General features: G+C 43.1%; 1 protein-coding gene across 1 annotated transcript in view; it reads right to left on the bottom strand.

The window, feature by feature from the left end:
- The window catches only part of SNCA (synuclein alpha), a 72,158-nt gene extending 55,290 nt beyond the window's left edge, over positions 1-16,868 (bottom strand). Inside the window, exons 1-3 of the mRNA XM_052776442.1 lie at positions 16,789-16,868; positions 14,708-14,853; positions 8,260-8,301 (exon numbers count right to left, since the gene is read on the bottom strand). Of these exons, the coding sequence (XP_052632402.1) occupies positions 8,260-8,301; positions 14,708-14,828 (163 nt within the window). The 5' untranslated portion in view covers positions 14,829-14,853; positions 16,789-16,868. The remainder of the gene's footprint in view (positions 1-8,259; positions 8,302-14,707; positions 14,854-16,788) is intronic.
- Positions 16,869-18,523: the final 1,655 nt, after the last annotated feature.

The raw sequence follows: 18,523 nt of genomic DNA, 5'->3' as shown, positions 1-18,523 counted from the left end.
GAGCTGTAAGCTTTTCAGAGAATCGTATCTATCACTGACAGCCCAACATCATGAAGAGCCATGAGGTCATTACACTTTGTGTACCCCAAGTGGGTCTTAAGAAATGAGACTATCCATCTGGTAACACTGGAGCTGCAGAGGTAAAAATAAGCCTTATTTGTGGCTCAATTTCTTCCACGTGAAAGACATTTGACATTTTCATTCATGCCTAGCTGTACGTACTTTAGGGAAGAAAAGTCATTACTTAAGGGCCCTTATTATGCCCAACTCGCTGTGTAACATGTAATAATTGCATTCAACATATCCCAGTTTGGAAATGCATTCCAATTAGACCACCAAACACTTGCTACATGTTACAGGGCACGGAAGACAAGATTTTTTTACATTAGACTCAAAAGCCATTGATTATTCTTTTATTTTTATTTTCTAAAATACACTTGATTAATAAGCAGAGCTACTGTTACTCAACCAGAGAATTTCAAATACAACCTTTTATCCAATTCTGAGATTTTTTGCTCCACTGCTGATGTGTCCATCTATAACATACTAATCTACAAAAAGATTGAATGCCAAAGATGCCAAAGCAAAATAGATTTAATAGTTAACTTCCAAGATGCAGGGAAACAACAACTCATTTAGCCTACATGTACATCAGCAGTTGCCATTCTACCTTTCAGAATATCACTGGGTTCTTTCTGCTCATTCATCCCCAAGGGCTCTTTCTGACAGCAGCTTGCACTGTAGTGAAACTGCACTAAGAAAAGAGATGGGATGACTTCATGCCTTCAAGTTACACAGGCAGATTTTCAGCTAGAAACACATTTACTCATCTAAACAAGGGACTGTTCTTCAAAAACATCCAGCATATAGTTTTGTAATTTTAACTAATCCTATAATTTCCTCCAGCCCAAATCCCATCTGATCCATAAAATGTATTGATAGCTCTATTTGCACCCTGAGCACAGGATGGATTCTGCTTGGCAGATAGACTACCCTTTTTTGGGAAGCACACACGAATAGAAGACTTTCTATGGATAAATTAGATTTAATTCCTTACATAAAGAGTATCAGCTGCCCATATCACAGGGCATGCAGTATAGATTGCTATGATTGACATTAAATAACAACAATTAGGAAAAAGCTAGAAAGGTACAACATGTGCCTAATATGTGATTTTTATTAAAGACCCAAACAATAAATATCTGCTGACTGAAAATGGAGGCAGATCATTTAACGCTCATTCTAACTAAAGTTAGTAACCAATTGAGTATTCCCTTTGTTACGACCAAAACCAGAAGCTTTCATTATAGAGCAGGACAACAATGGACTATACATAGTCTGAAACTAGAAACAGAAAAAGTCTGTTCCAAATATCTTCCAACCTGTACATGCTAATAAGATACAAATTCACAAGAAATTTCATTGTATCCATCCAGTACTCTATTGCCATGCTTTTTCCAGAAAAAAAAAAATCAAAAGTGGGCTTTGCTGAAAAGCAAATGTTGCCCTCAGGGAAGGTTTGACATAATGCTAGCAAGTGCAGAAAGACCTCTATTAAGATGCCCCATTTGATTATTACCAGCTACAGACTATAAAAAGCTATGGATTCTACACATAAAATTTATATAGGAAGTTTTTCACTAGTTCTTGCAAACACATACTTAAGATGTGTGTCCTAGTAACATGTCATATCTTCCAAAGAATGTTAAGATCTGATTGTGCACAGAGTCTTTCAGAAACAAACTGAGTAATGTTATGAGACGGAAACTTGTTAACACTTTCATATTATTTAGAATGGCAAGAAGAAATCTCAAACAGAGCTATGTAAAAAAAGTAGCATCTTGCAAAAATACGTTTTAAAGTTATATTCTCCAAGAAATGTAAAAAATAAATAAAAGAAAGAGATGTGTTTTGGGTAAATTTCAGTATTGCTTTTTATTTTTCCTCTGTCTCATTACTTTTCTGAGAGAGAAGGAAAAAAGAAAAAACAAACCCAACAGAAGATACATAAATCAAGGTCCTTTTCCTTGTATGGAAGTGACATACGCTATTTTGAAAACTCCCTCTTCCAAAATACATTGAAAGGCAGAACATTTAAAAGAGACAAATTCAGCAGGCTTGGTGCTGACAAAGGATCACATGCTCAGCTGCTCTTGAGCAGACTCCTTGCTTTTGATAAAATGATAAAGCATGGTTGCACTGTGTTCATTGTCAATAGTCATAATTACTTTCATTATCTCAAGATCTTAAAAAACCTGCACCTTAAAAGCAAAATATCAAGAAATAGAGTGAAATTGAATGCATTGTGGATGCTGCAATATAAAACACCTAACTCCAAATGCCACTATTAAACCCACATTTCTCAGACTATGTTGTCATGACAAGTATGACCACCTACCAAGAGTAACTACCCAGTGGCTGCCGTTCACACTATTAGAGTGTTTTGGGGAGGCTCTGTCTGAAGTCTGTTTTCTCCTCCCAAACCCACATTACCCTAGAAAGGGCTTAGCACATGCAAACAAAAAACCCCAAAGAATCAGGCCACTAACACTGTTACTGGCACAACAAGAAGATACCTGATAGAAGGAGTAACAAAAGCAGTACATTTAAGATTGCTTTTATTTCAGACTGTCATGGTTTAACCCCAGCCAGCAACTAAGCGCCACACAGCTGCTCGCTCACTCCCCCCTGCCCAGCAGGATGGAGGGGGAAGAGAATTGGAAGGGTAAAAGTGAGAAAACTCATGGGTTGAGATAAGAACAGTTTAATAATTGAAATAAAATAATTTTTAAAAGTAGTAATGAAAAGGAAAATAACAAAGAGAGAGAGATAAAACCCAAGAAAGACAAGTGATGCAAATGAAAACAATTGCTCACCACCAACTGACAGATGCCCAGCTAGTCCCTGAAGAGCGGTCCTCCAGCCAACCTTCCTCCTTGTTTTATTGCCAAGTATGACGTCATATGGCCTGGAACATCCCTTTGGTCAGTCAGGGTCAGCTGTCCCAGCTGTGTCCCCTCCCAGCCTCTTGTGCACCCCCAGCCTCCTTGCTGGTGGGGTGGGGTGAGAAGCAGGAAAGACCTTGACTCTGTGCAAGCACTGCTCAGCAATAGCTAAAACATCCCTCTCTGTGTTATCAGCACTGTTTTGGTCACAAATCCACAAGATAGCAGCATACTAGCTACTATGAAGAAAATTAACTCTATCCCAGACAAACCAGCACACAGACATAGCATAAGAAAGCTGACACAGGAGGTACCATGAAAGCTCTCTCATACACTGCTTCAGAAATCAGAGTCATGAAGATAAATTCAGCAAACTATACACATAGCACAGATGTGCAAAAGCACTCATACTAGTAGGAGAAAGAGAGAGTTTTCTTTCCTGTCTCTAAGGAATACCTAAACACCATCAAAGTCCCTTTTACCAGAGTGACTTTGTAAATAAGCTCCAGCCTGGTGACCCTTCAGCTCTGAAGCCCTAGCAACAGGAGAAGAAAAAACAAAATAGGTTTCCAGCCTCATGTATTTTATTGCTTACACTAAGTAGTAACAGGGGAAAAGCATTAAGTGCACACAAACAAATCAGTTCAGAATGCAGGGGGTTGATAGCAACTAATTAAATTAATCTGAATACCTGGTTGTTTAATGATCTTAAGCCATTAAGTCTTTCTAAAGTTGATGTCTGCTTTTCATCACGGTGCTGAGAAACAGAGTAAATCAGCTTCTGCAGAGCTCTGCCGTGCTATGACCTGATTACTTCTGTCCATCTATGCAGAGACTGTCCATTCCAGTAAATGATCCTGGGATGGTGTACAATGACCATGCCAAGGCTAACTTTGAAGTTCTAATACTGACTATAGTACTGTGCAAAAATTATTGGCATTGAAGGTTTCTTTTCCCTACTTTTTATAGACAACTGGGTTACATACGATATCAATATAAAACCTTTGGAGCAATTCAAAATGAGAACTAATTGCTTTCAATTTAGAACAAGAAAAGTGGATGAAAACCACAGGATTTCTCTGAATTCATGAAATTACTTTTACTGCACTAAATATACTTTTGAATGTGTATTTCAGACAATAAGGTTGCCTTAGGTACTTGAAGAATTCATTTACAAAGAAGCCATAAATACATGGGGGGGTTCTTTAATTCATACAATTTACTGAAAGATACCTGATGGAGTTAAAACAAACACAACAGGAATACCAATGACTAAGAATGTTAAGAAGAACAAGAATGATCAGATAAAAGAATTAAGCAAAACACTTGCTTATGGTTCGTAACTGTTGATATTGTGTCTTGACTCAGCTTCAGGAAACAGACACATGGTTGAAGTATCAGGGGCTTTTTGGCCGTGATCTTTTGTACAAACCAGTGCTTTACTTTCATTATCAGGAAATAGACGGTAAATATTTCATCTTTGATACTATACATTTCTGGACACTTATCCCTGGGAGATAAGCAAGATTGATGAACTATGCATTTACAGTCAAAGGCCAATAGACATGTTAATTAGGCAGGCAAATCAGATACACAAGCTAACACCCCATAAAAGCAATAAGCAAAGCTACTTCATCTTCAGAAGTTCTGAGAAAGGGTGACCTGACAAATAACATGCTCACCATATTCCTGCGAATCACAGCCTGGCATCCTCATTTTACAGTGTCTCGATGCCACTAAAACTGGTACAATCAGGTCATACTTTGTTTAAAGCAAGAAACATCTGTCTAGTATTTCTGCGTTTGGAAAGCAACTGACTGAAAAGTGTATTTAGTTGTTCAGCACTTTGAGGTGCATCAGCTCCCAGTCCCTTCACCAGCAAACGGTTTTAAACCACAAACTATTCAAAAATAGCAAAACTAGCAAGACCTTGGAACTCAGACAGCAAGAGAGGACTGACTGCACAACTGTGAGCACACACTCATTTTGATCTGTGATTTTAGTTTTTAGTTTGCATTTGACTGTCTCCAAGCTCTTGAATCATTTTTATTCACATAAAATGTGTTACTTCACCTCAGGTTGCACATGATATTAACACACTGGTGCATCATAAGACCACCGGAACCGGCAAACTCCTAGTCCTACGAAAAGAGACAAGCAGGTCTTTACAAGTGCCCTAAAAGGCAGTTTGTCACATCAACTTTAATAGCATTGATTTAAATGGATTTGATTTCTAAGACTTTACTAGCATTTCTCAGTGTCTTCATATTATATCTCATAGCATCACTACGGTGAACCCAAATCTGTTTTTACCTACCTTCCCTGCTTGCCAGAACAACCCTTCATAGACTTGCAATTTTTTAAAATTTTTTATTTTAAAATATGTGCCCAAGCAATTCCTCTGTTCTTATACTACCAAGCCCATCCTGTTTCATTTTAGAAACCATGATCTCTGGATTTTGCATTAGGTCTCCTCGTCTCACTGCCACTTTTCAACCCACATGCCCTCTATTCATTTTCCATTTTCATTCAACAGCCAAACTCCTTTCAAACAGTTTAATAGGCCAGAAGGAAGCAAACTGTGGCACAGAACCCATTATTCCCAAGCTTTGCGTGTTTCACTTTGCATCACCCATTTCCTAAAGCAGGTGAGGAGCGACGACTGTCTTGCCTAAAATTAGCTGTAACTTTTCTGAATTTTCTATTCATAGGCACAGCACATAACAGATGTGCTCTCCTTATGTTTGGCTTTATAGTCTGTTTTGTATCTTGCAGAACAAAATTTAACATCTTTTCAAACTTGGCAAAAATTCTATTCATCTACTTAAAATTTCCTGTCTCACTACACATATTGCAATCAGATAAAGATGGATACTCGCAGCATTCGAGATCGGTTGTTTCTCACAGAAGGGAAAGAAGCTCCCCACTAAGCAGGCCTTCCACAGAGTCCCAGCGCTTCAGCAAGTTTCATACATGTGCAAATGCCCTCGACTTTTATCTGCCACAGCCCAGCTTGGTGAACATCACCTCTATTAACTTGCCTGTTAGTGCTGTCAGTTGCTGTTCCCACATCTGTGATGACATTAGATATATGTGTCTCAAATCTCATTCTACTGCAATCCTCTACTGGTTATAGTAATGATCCCTCTGCATATTTCTCTTAATTGAGGTCTAACAAGCTGTGATTTCAAACCTCGTAACAACCGCATGCATGTTCAGCCTGAGGCTAAACTCTGAAGGACTATCATAGATGTTCTGTTCAGTTTTGTTACTAAAAATACTCTTGACTGACTTCTCAACCATTTATTTGGGTTGTGATATTAAGTACTGCCATTTGTTTACCTACAGTTGTTCATCCTTTGCATTGGCTTATGTGAGCACAGGTGAATGACACACTGGCTGTACACAAAATGAAAAGAAAGAAGAAATCCTTTTCTACTCCTTTACTTATTTGTTTCCTAATTTCTTAGGGGAAAAACACCTTAAAGTTCTTGGCCATGCATTTTCTTCACATCTCCGGAAGTCCCACATTCTACAGCAGAAAATTACGCGTTCTATTCAATGCACTATGGTCAGCTGAGGCTTTCCCGCACTCTGTAGAGATCAAAGACTTCCACTCATTTTGCCACTTACTACGAATTATTGGTTACCGGTTTCAGTTCACACCTAAAACAATCCCTGCAAATCAATTTAAAATGTGAATTTACTCTTCTTCTGTGTAGAAACGCTAATGTGAATATACATGCCTGGCATTAACTTCAAAGTTTGCAAGTGCTGTTGCTGCCGAGAGATTAGTAGTTCTAAAAAAACGTTTCAAAACCCTCATAACTGTGACAAATTCAAACCAGTTTATCAAAAGTCTGGAATTTGTTTCTTTCCTATAAGCTATTTCCCTTCGATCTTCCCACCCAACCAGCTCCAGTGGGGGACACTGATGAGTCACACCAATCTTGTGGGACTAGAGAGGGTGATGGGGCACGTCCACACTGCAGCGGCAGCATGACTGTGGGTGCCGCAAGCACACCTTGTCTGAAACTGCACTATCTGTGCGTTGCTGGAAACAGCCCCCAGGCTGGGATGAAGAACCACTAGGAGTACAGGGGATACTCGGGTATTAAGTTCCCGGCAGAAGCCGCCGGGCATCGGGCGGGAGGGCGGGCGGCTGCCGCCGCTGTAAATCACCCGCGCGGCCGGCCGCAGGCTCCGCCCCTTGCCGGCTCGCCCAATCAGCGGGCCCGGGCTCAGCCGCGCGGGGGAAGGCCCCACGCCGCGCCGCGGTTTGCCCCCGCCGCTCCTCGCCCTGCGAGGCTCGGGCAGCAGTCGGGCCGTGCTGCAGTTACACGGCAGCCAGCTTAACGGGAGCTGGGGTCTGATCGCACAGGCTGCGGTGAACAGCGGCGACCGTACGACGGGGCCGAGTTGGCGACTGCGGAGGCGAAACTCCATTTTGCATCCCAGCTCCCCCGTGGGCAGTCTAAAAGACTTCAGCGCGGACACGCTGCTGACCTCGTTTGCCTTAACTGCAGACGCTCCCTGTGGTCTTTCCTTCCTACCTACCTCTTGCAGTCCCCACCGTATGAAGGAGGCTCCTTCTATGTTATTTTCCCTCCTTCGTTTGTTGCAGTAATTCCCGCCTCTTCCACTAGCATCAGTCCCAGCCGACTATGAGCTCCCAAATCAGCAGATGAAAGTCCTCCTGACACATGCCCAGGTCCGTCCCTCCCCCCCTTTGCCTTCCTCAGTCCTCCTCCAGCAGCATTCCTCTTCTCCAGATCCGCCTTTGCTGTCTCCTCAGCTCACAAGGAGACAAGCCTGGGCACCCAAGCCAGGCTTGCCGTTTCTATAGGTCAAAGTTCTTCATAGCAAAAAATAAACAAACAAAATTAAGAAAGACCTCACTTTTTTATGCCAATTAGTTTATAACTTTCCAGCACCGAATAGTTCGCCTTTGGCAATAAACAACAGAAAGATGCTTGATTTATCTATTTCCACAAAAGCAAGTTATTTCCTTCTGTTTAGGAATCTGGTTTCGTTAGTCTCCTGGCTCATACTAGTACAGCTTGGCTTTGATTTGGGAACTTCCCTCAAAAAACCCTTCTCACATACAGCTATATTAAATTTACATATTTGATTGTAAAACATTGTATGTGTTTTGACAAAATGAATGTTGCTTTCTGCCTCTCAATTGTTCTATGTTTTTCTATGATTCATAAATTGGAGTGCTTTCAGAAAAAATACACAGAACTTTAAACAGCTAAATGGTTCGTTAATCAAACGAAGGGAAGCAGTTGAAATTAAGAGATAATTGTTTTACCTGTTGTGACACCATGAACAACTCCTTCCTTGGTCCTGGAACCTAAACAAAGAACAATATTATGTTGAAAATACATGTCTGAAGTACTGGTAAAGCCTAGATGGGTGATAAAGAGGGATGAATATACAGATTACATATAGTTGCATACAGTATTTTCTAAGATTATTAAAATTAATTAAAGAGAAATTCAATCTGAGGGAAAGGGCAAAACCATCAATAAGCAGCAACTGCGTGAATGTGTATTGACTGTGGAAAAGGTGAATAATACTGGAAACACTTCTGCAGGTTTTTTTTCTTGTACATACTGACTTCCTTGCCATTTTCTTAATAGCTGTGTTAATTAAGGCTCCCACTTTGCAAACTCACATGGATGACTCTGCACAGAAACCATGTTACTGTTAACATCCTAAGAGGCTAACGCATGTCTTTGCAGATCAGAGCCCAAGTTTCCAGAACATCCTTACAATTTCATATTATAACTCTTCTCCAGATCTCAGTTTGAAGGCATTAACAACCATTATTGAACTACAGAAAGACCTAGAGGTTAAAATCACGGAGAGCTGGTAGTGCTAGCCAGATTTAGACAAAAATTAATCTGAACGGGGAAACATTAAACAGTAGATAGGATTTAAACATGAAAATGCCACCAGGGTCAAACCCAAGGTCTGCCGCATCCAGTGTCCTCCTTGCCACAGGCACATGTGACAACATGTAAAGATTCTGCAGACAGCAACCTAGAGCTAGTACTAGACTGAGACGTAATGCAAGACCTATGCAAGCAATGTAACTCTGCCACCCTGAAGACCAAACCGTATCTGGAACACCCATGTAAAAATACCATGACTTGTTACCACTCTGCATGAAAGGGAACAATCTCTCATGTCTTCAATGGGAAAAGAAACAAATTAGCACGTATTGCTGTTGAAAACCTAACTCCATGTCTTTCTCCCTACCAGAGCTCTACTTGTCCTTGTCAGGTTTTATAACCTGGCTATATTTCAGGGATTAGTAGCCATCTGTGGACTATGATGCTTAACAATGTGCAGTTAAGCATTACAGAGACAGAGTTCATGGCTCCTAGTTTATCATCTTACCCTAGTCTGCCTGAGATAGGATGCCTTTTTTTTTTTTTTTATTACTAACACAGAAGTTACCTTATTTGTAATGCATTTTTTTGTATGTCATTCAGTATTTTACACATTAAAATGTATACTTCTGACTTTACACTTCTAACATCTATATAATTTTAGCTTAACACTATGTGTAAAATCATATACAAACTGATATAAGCAGAAATATATTAGAGGAAAATATATGACCAGAAATATATTAGAAGAAAGCAACTTTGTCCACAATTCTTTACAATAATAAAATTAAACACTGAAATACAATATAAGTTCATTCATCAATATGTCCTACTTGCTACTAGTGCCAATTTATGGAACTTAAGCCACGTATTTATAGTACTATCAGATTGATCAGAGCATTGAAAAAGCTCTGTTATCAATGAGCAAGAGCAGAATAATAATCCATGATAAATAAGAGGAAAACAAATACTGCATCCAGTAAAATGACATGTTCCTTTAACTAGCTAATGAAGAGGTTAAAAAGCTGAGAAGTCTTTTTCCCCCTTTATTCTGATTTTCTCTTTTTAAAAAGCTTATTTTCTCTCACTGAAAATATTTACCATTGAAAGAATTGTCCATTTTATTAAATCCAAAGTGTTAATGTCTAAGCACTTGGTTTAGGACTTTGGTTCTCAATCTTGCAGCACCATGAGACCTGAAGCAGCAAAGCACTTTGAACGCTTACTGGAATCCAAGCAGGTTATGGTTCTACTGACTTCTAGAAAGAGACTAAACATGATTTCAGGCTTACGGTGTGTCTATTGGAATACTTAATATTAAGCATATGCTTTTAAATGCAGTTAGACCTGGCTAGTGTCTTGTTCATCTTATTGAAGTTATTGTCTGCAAGCCAAGCTATTAAACACATGGAAACCTGTGAATAGCAAGTACTCAGTCCCCTAGGACTAGTAAGAGATGGATGGTACACCAGAACTCCCTGAGGACCTCTGCAATGCATATATCTCCAGAGGGTCATATGCAAGTTGATTCTTACCTCACTTACCCTGACGTAACATTGCTATAACCACAGCTAATACAGAAACGCTAGTCTCTTTCTGTTAGTGGAAGACGGGCTTTTCTTTAATGAAAGCTCAGCTCACAGACCCATACAGAACAGAGATATGTATAGCCAAATCCATTAATTGGCAAACAACCAGCTAAGCAGTGGTCCAGACCTTACAGCATATGTTAGAGCTCAATACTATTTGCCCCACTACTGCACACTTGCATGGAAGTAGCTGTTTTTGCAGTCACAGCTACAACAGGATCTAGAAGTACATTAGGATCTGCCAGAACAGGCCTATAAATAACAACAGCTGAATCCAGTAGGATGACTTCTGGCAATGAAGGAAAGCTGGCCATCCACATTGTTTCTGAGAGAAACTAGCTGTCTTTCATTCTGGCATTCCCAAAACATCAATAATCTTGCTCATTCTACCCTGCATAACAATGGGAACAGAGGAATCGGAGTAGGGATAATACAAAGACCAAGGAACCTGACACTGACCTACACCACCTAGGTGATGCAGGAGCAATGGTAGTACAGAGTAATGCTACTTTTCCTTGCTACAATACACATTTGTGCAAGGGGAAGGAGAAGCAAAAACCAGAATTTTTGCCTTTTTGTAATTATAAAAAAATACAATAGACTCTTAATTTCATTATTTATTATCATCACTGTCATTATGCCAAAACAAAAGTGTATATCAGCAGTTTGGCAATACACTCATTTATGGGCTTTTTGAGAGACGAACAGACTAGTCCAAGGAAGTCCTGCCTGAGATTCAGGTTGCTTAGTCAGAGCTGGTTAAAGACAGGGAGACATAAGACCAAATTAGGGGAAGGAGAAATCATCGCCTACGGAAGACACTTCCTCCCAAGTGCTGAAGCTCATTATTGCACCACACGGACCTTGAGTCCCTTGACTACTCCGCTGGCTTTTCTGTTACCAGGAAAATAAGGAACCTTATGAAAAGAGAGTGCAGCAGAGGAATTTGGATGGTCTTGCCAAATAGGTCATGACTGCACTATTCTACTCTAAGGCCATGTGCCAGCTAAGCACAGGGAGTAGTAAACAACTTATCCACTAGCTACCCTGCTCCTGATAAACTATTCCTTTGTTCTGCTAGGGTATAACACAGCAAAAATGATCACACTGGAAAATTCCATTCCTGAGCACTGAACATGCACTCGAGAGTCAACTTAGCAAAAACTTCAGCTCCCTGGTAGGATAAACAAAGCTCAGAGGAGCTCTTGAGCAGTACATCACTAAGAACATGCAAAAGCGTCCTTCTTACTCTCAGTTCCTGGTTTCAAAGCGAGTGGGGGTAACTATTGCCACTTGTTTCCTCACTGCTTCACACCAACAGCACTTGAAGGATACACAGAGACCCAGTTTTAAGTTTACAGCATACACGATGCAGCACAGGATTGCTGAGCCTCAGTCCTCCTTTCTAATCAATGATCAGGCCGTTGTTTGACATCAAGAAAGGTCCTGATGCTGTGCTTGTATGAGTCAAGACACAGCCACTGATTTCAGCTGGCCAATGTTGAAGTACATCAGCAGAGGAATTTGGGGAAAAAAACCACCTGAAAGCATAAAAACACACTACAGACTGTATTGCACAGTATCTTGGGTATTAAAAAGCACGACAAAGACAGTGGACTGAGGGAAGAAAGAATAGACTTCAGCATGGAGAGGGAAAAAAATCCCCAGTTAATCCTTCAATATGCCACTTTCCCTCAGAGTCTAAGTTTCCCCCTGTGCAAAAGGCAACTTTCCTTGTGCGGGGAAAAAGGGAAAAAAAGTTACAACAACCACATTTCATCCCAAGCAGCAGCTTTTGCTAATAGAACACTTACCAGGTAGAATTATGTTACAATCTCTCACATAATAGCTAACAGCATCCTGGACAGAAAGGTCCAGATGTTTTCCGTATTCACTTAAATTCCACTGATTTCAGTGGGAGGCCGTATCACCTAGGGGATCTGGACCAAAGACTTTGCATCTTATTAATTCTCCAGCAGCAATGGAAGGCTGAATGTTATGGAGCTGACTGTTGAAACTGAAAACGATTAACAGGTCTCTCTCAGCCCAGTGTTAGGTTCTTTTTTGCAAGGTGTCAGGCAGCTTTCACAGCATAATCTGGCTGTGAAACTTGTATCTGAAAACCCAGCTACAGACATAGGGAGGGAGAAACTTTCAGGAGCTCTAATGCAGTGTGCTGCTTCTCTCCTCTGCTCACAAAGGGGTTTCACCACCTTTTGCATTGCAACTGTTACCAGCCTCCAGAACCAAAGAGGATCACACCAGCCTTTGCTAACGCTGCTTGGAAGAGCCGCCCCCACTGTGTGCTTGGGAAGTAGACAGAGAAATACGCAGCTCCTGATTTGCCCCTTACCCTACTTGATCCTGTTGAAACTTCAGCTGGGGAAAGCGTGGCTCCCTACAAGCAGGTATGGGCAGGCACATACGCGGACACATGAGCTGCCAGAGCTCCTGGAGACAGCTTCCAACCAAAGGCTTTTTTACCTGCACAACTGAAACTGCGCATATAGCTATTTCCTCCTGCAAAGCAGGCGTCTGCTGTGGGAAGGATCATTTACCACTACTACAGTCATATGCACTGGTCCCTATCACGGCTCAGGGCTCCGCTGTCCTCAGTATTTTATTCTTGAACTAAATAGCAAGCCTGCCCTCCAAAGTTCAACCTCATCAAAAGCGTCTCTGAAGACAATAGGGTATCTGTTGCCTTTGGGAGCAGAACGAGGTTCAAATATTATTACGGTCTGGAGAACAGGTCTGACACAAAGATTAATTCAGCACACAATGCAGGTTTCTAATACAAAGAAATCAATGACCCCAGAAGCACGGTCAGGAACTACAAGAAAACAAAATAAAAAAAAAAAAGCCCCCCCCTGAAAAATAACTCCAATATCAAGCACAGTGTACAGTGAAAGAACATCTATTTTGATGTATTGAAAATGAGCAGATGCTCATTTTAAAATAGACTCATCTTACAATTAGTTTTCAAAATGACTGCCATCTCTGTTGGCAAGAGCACTGAGCTTTGCTATGGCTCAGCAGGAGAAAAGTGTATTCCAAATGAGTAGTCCAAACTATCTGGAGCAGAAATAATTTGTTGTAGACTGGCACTAGCCTGCAAGGGCAGAGGGAATCCTGAAAAGACTTTGGAATTGCAGAGACTTCAGTGCTCCCATTTAAAAGAAATGTCTCAGGTTTTCAACTCTGTTTAACTTCTCTTTGATATCTGTGCACATCTCCCTAGGTACACACAGCATCCATTACAGAACTGACCTGCTACAAAATCAGCAAAAAAGAAAGGACCTACACAAAAGAGTATCTTTTCCCCTCCATTCTTTTATAGACAAACTTTATTTGATGAATAGGAGAAATAGATCCATAATTTTTTTTTTTAAATGACCACTTATTCATATGGTCTTGGTAGATTATTTTCCTGTGAAGTTTTCATGGCAGCATTTGCAAGATAGTCCTCTAAAGCCCGATACTTGCTAAGTGAAGATGATGATCATGCAATCAAAGTACCGACTGGGGATTTGAAAAGAATTTTATCCCTGGCTCTGTGCAAGACTCTTGTGTGTGGCCTAGATAAGTCACTTAACAACTGCTTTGCTACCTTGGGGTCTACCTGCCCTACCTCATTAACTGTAGTGGCTCTTCCTTGAGAAGTCATGGGAAATATCTGCTATGGATATGCAATAGTAAGTACAGAACATGAAGTTAATTTCAAAAGATGAGAAGATGTCACTTTGCCATACAAAATGTTACTGTCAGCATGCCAAGCAGTCAGCATGGCTTATGCTCAGTTCCCAAATTAACCTCTCAAGCTTCTTCTCTTAAAATCCCACTTAAACCCCGCGTGTTCAATTGGATGCTGTGAAGCTACCTTCCACTTCAGCTTTTACTTTTTTTAAAAAAATTTATTTTTACTGTACCAACTACCCCTTCAACCTTAACCTAGCAAACTTCTTGAATAGAGTGCCAGCTAGTGACCTGTACTGTAAGACACCTCCTACGACACAACCTCATCCAGTATGGCATTACGGATGTGGCTCCACAGAGCAGTAATATATGGCCAGCACAATGCAGTGACATAAGAACCAATATTCGGCTTCAGAGAACTGGAGCTCAGGAGAGCACAACTCTCCTCTTGTTTGTTTTGCAATGGTCTCCTATGAGTGACTGCATATTTTTTTTGCAGAAGAATAGGTCTGATGAGGATCCAGCTGTGAATGTCAGGGTACACCGACCAGCAGCATGATCTCTGCCGTCCACCTACCTACATAGAGGACACCTTCTTTCGTCTTTCCTGCCGCCTCTGCCACACCCTGCTTGGTTTTTTCTGCTGCTGCTACGACTCCCTCCTTTGCCTTGGAAAGTCCTTTCATGAACACATCCATGGCTGAAGAGTTTCTTCACACAGCTCTAGAGGGAAAAAAAAAAAAAAAAAGACAGTACACTTCCAGTAAGATTTTTTTCAGCTTTTTATCCCATAACGGGAGGAAAAATTCAGTCAAACTGAACGGGATTGCAATTACTTAAAACTTATATTATTTATACCCACATATTATGTAGCTTTCATCCACATCTCTATTAGCCATACACAAACACCTCTCTATATGCAAGGTTGGACTCAGTATTTCAGACAGAAAGAACAGTTAAATAACTAGAAAAACAAGGAGTAAGGTTACACGAATCACCTTTACATTTTCTCACATGCTGCTATACATAGTAAGTTAAACAGTGCTGCAAGAGCAGTTCCCTCAGTCCAAGAAAGGCTCGGGGATCCTGTTTCCACAGAATCCTACAGAGAGGTTGCCGATAACGCAGCTCTGGTTGGAAGATGGATTCATGGATACGACAAGTCCCTTCCTTGCCTACCAAGGCATCATTTCCTCCAAAGGACAGTTCTGTTCATGTGCTGATGGCAAGATTTAGCCCTGTGATTTGATGATACTCCACCTCTCATTCAGAGGAAAAATCTGACTTAAAGAAACACTAGCAACTTAAAAAACAATGAAAGCAAACCACAAAAACCCAAACCCCTCCTAAATGACAAATGTTCACTTGTTATAAGAAACTGCCATTACGACCCAGAAGGACTGGAGCAAATAGAAAAATGCTGCTTTTCTAGTAGACCAGCATTTTGTGCACAGTCCACGTCACTCTTCTGGAAACTGAGTCTTCCCAAATGGGTTCTTTGCATGTATCAGGCCTGAGAAGAGATTTTACTAAAAAGCAAAAGCAAGAATGCAGGATTTTAAAAGCACTGCACTAAAGCTACCAAGTGAGTTCTGTACCAACTACATAACCCAGCGCTACACTGAAACTACTACAATAGTAATTAAAACCAAGAAGTCGGTGCCCCTTCAACAAATCGGTTATCGATAGTCCTTTCTCTTCCTCCACCCACACAGAAAGAAGTGCTGCCTGTTATTTTCTTTTCCCTGCCGGAGGCTGAGTAGGAGGAATGGGTGTCTAGGAAGGCATCTGGGCTGCCGCAGCTTTCTACTAACTCGTGACGAGCGTGTGAAGAAAGGCAATATTTGTGCTCCAGCCAAACTGCCTCTGCCTACGGTACCTGTCACCCTGGGCCTGGGGGGGGAGGTGAGGGGGGACGGCGATGCCTTATACACAGAGGGGGGGAGGCAGGCCCCAGCCCGCGGGACCCTCCGGCTCCACCACCAAGGGGGTCCCCAGGCCCGTCCCCGTCCCCATCCCCGGAGGGGGTGGGGGGGTCGGCTGCGCCACGACCAGGTGCAGGGGCACCTGGGGACGGCGGGCGGGCGGGCAGCGCGGGCGTATATCAAATAATACCCAGGCACCTGCAGAGGGAGGGAGAGGGCTGGGCGTCGTGACTATATCTATACGTACAGAGAGAGAGAGAGAGGCACCTACCGAGGAGAGCTGGGCGACGCGACCGTGTGGGCACCCACTGGCTCCAGCTGACACGCCGTCGGCACAAGGCGGCCACAGCGCCCGGCTTCTCCTCCCTCCCCCGTGCCCACAAGAGCACGTTCAACAGGACATATATATATATAAAATATTTTTTATATATCTATAAAATTACACGTGTATGTATATATATACACACACGCATACACGCACCCCTACGGCTACACAGGCACGGAAAGCCCAGCCCCGGGCAGCACCGACGCGGAGCGGAGCCGTTCACCCCCGCCGCGCCGCTCCCTCCCCGAACCCGGGGCGCCCCGGGGCGGGGGTGCTGGGGGCCGCCGCCGCCCGCCGCCGCGGAGCGGAACGGAACGGAGCGGAGCGGAGCGGAGCGGAGCGGCCCCCGCGCCCCCGGCCGGTCCCGGAGACGGCGCCTGCCCCGCCCTGCCCTGCCCCGCCACTTACCGCCGGGCTCCTCCGCCACCGGCGACCGACCCGTTCCGAGCAGGCGTGTGGGTCGGTGGGTGGGTGGGTCGGTGGGTGAGGGTGCGACGACGACGGTGAGGCGGGGGGCGACGCGTGGGGGGGGTGGGGAGGGGGGCCGAGGGGAGCTGCCCCTTCTCAGCACATCCCCGAGGCCGGGTCTGCTGGCAGCACCCCCGACGGCAGCCCCGCAGGCGGCGAGTGTGAGGGAGAGGCAAGGGCGAGGGCTGGAGAGAGGATGCGCCGCGGGAGGGAGGGAGGGAGGGAGGGAGGGAGGGAAGGAGGGAAGGAAGGAAGGAGGGAGGAGCGGAGGGAGGCAGGCAGGGAAGGAGGCTCCCGCCGCCCCCCCCCGCCTCCTCCCGGCCCACCCTCTGCGGGGGTTTGCGCGGAGGGGCTGCGCCCCCCGCCCGGCCTCCTGCGCCCACCCCCTCGCGTCCTCCGTGGCAGAGAGGTGGGTGGGAGGCGTGATAACCTGGGAGCGCTTGTTCCGTCGGTGCAGCCCAGGAGAGGAACAAGAGTAAAAGGCAGGCCAGGCGACTTGGTCCCCTTGTGACTCCGCACACCCACCACTCGCTCAAAGGGCTGGTGCACCGCATCCGAGAAGAAGCGTAAGGAAGCTGTCGATGGTGACCCCAGTACACCTACGTTTTACTACACCAAAGCCTTAGAAAACCTCCCCGAGCATCTACTTGCTTTTTCTTCCACTTCCAAATCTTCGGCCCTAAGCGACTGGAGTTCAGTGTGACTGTTCTCACAAGGTTCGTGGTCCCAGCTCAATTTTAAGTATGGAAGGTGATGCTTTTGCAGCTGTAATTTGAGTCTTAATCGTATCGCGCACACACAAAAATTTTCATCCCAAATCAGGAACACTATGAGAAGCCCCACCTCACTCCTGCCAGATCTGCCCAACCCCTACACCTCTACTAGCATCCTCCACCATACGCTCCATGGCCACTGCTACTCAAGTCTTAATCTGATACGTAGAAGTCACTTTTTGCCCAGAAAGGGAAAGCTATCAAACTTCTCTATTTTGGTAGCAGAATTTAGGCACGAAAAGCCAAGAGCAGTAGGAGACAAGGCATTATAACAGATGGACCTTCAGCTTCAGTACATCAGTTCATGTGCTGTATAAAATCCTGCGAGACCTACAGAAACAGTTTGGGTTTTATTGCACTCCAAAAGAGAAACAGAACATGGTATAGATGAGATACAAGGTTGTGAGCTGCAACGAACATCTTTCATCCATCATCCGGTGAAGACAGCTGATGCATCCCTGGTTTTGTTTTCATTCTGAACACGTAGTGCAGAGTCTTCCTCTTGTCAGGTTTCTTCATAAGCCTTAATATTTCTATACTGTTTGTTTGGTAAACTTTCTTTTGGTTCATTCCACTACTAGTTTTAATCAACCAAGCATTCGGCAATATGTTTTATTTCTTTGTCTAAGTAGGTGTGGACTGAGAATACAAATAATTCCTTCATAATTCTGCCCTCAAGGAAAGCCTTAAGAAGAAGAAAAAAAAGGAGCTCAGGAATTAAATTACATAAGGTGCTTCATCTCATCCATCCTGTGCAGCACATTCATACTTAGTAGTGCAAGAACTAGATCTGATATTTCTATTTCCTCTCAATTTGGGGGAAAATAGGCACATTTTCAGAGAGTAAATCAAAGTGAATCAAAATCACATTCTTTCCACATGTTGTTAAGTGGCCCAGCAAT

This window comes from Harpia harpyja, chromosome 2, assembly GCF_026419915.1.
Source record: "Harpia harpyja isolate bHarHar1 chromosome 2, bHarHar1 primary haplotype, whole genome shotgun sequence".
Lineage (NCBI taxonomy): Eukaryota > Metazoa > Chordata > Aves > Accipitriformes > Accipitridae > Harpia > Harpia harpyja.
The sequence above is the reverse complement of the archived record's forward strand: the minus strand, read 5'-3'. Positions and strand labels throughout refer to the sequence as shown.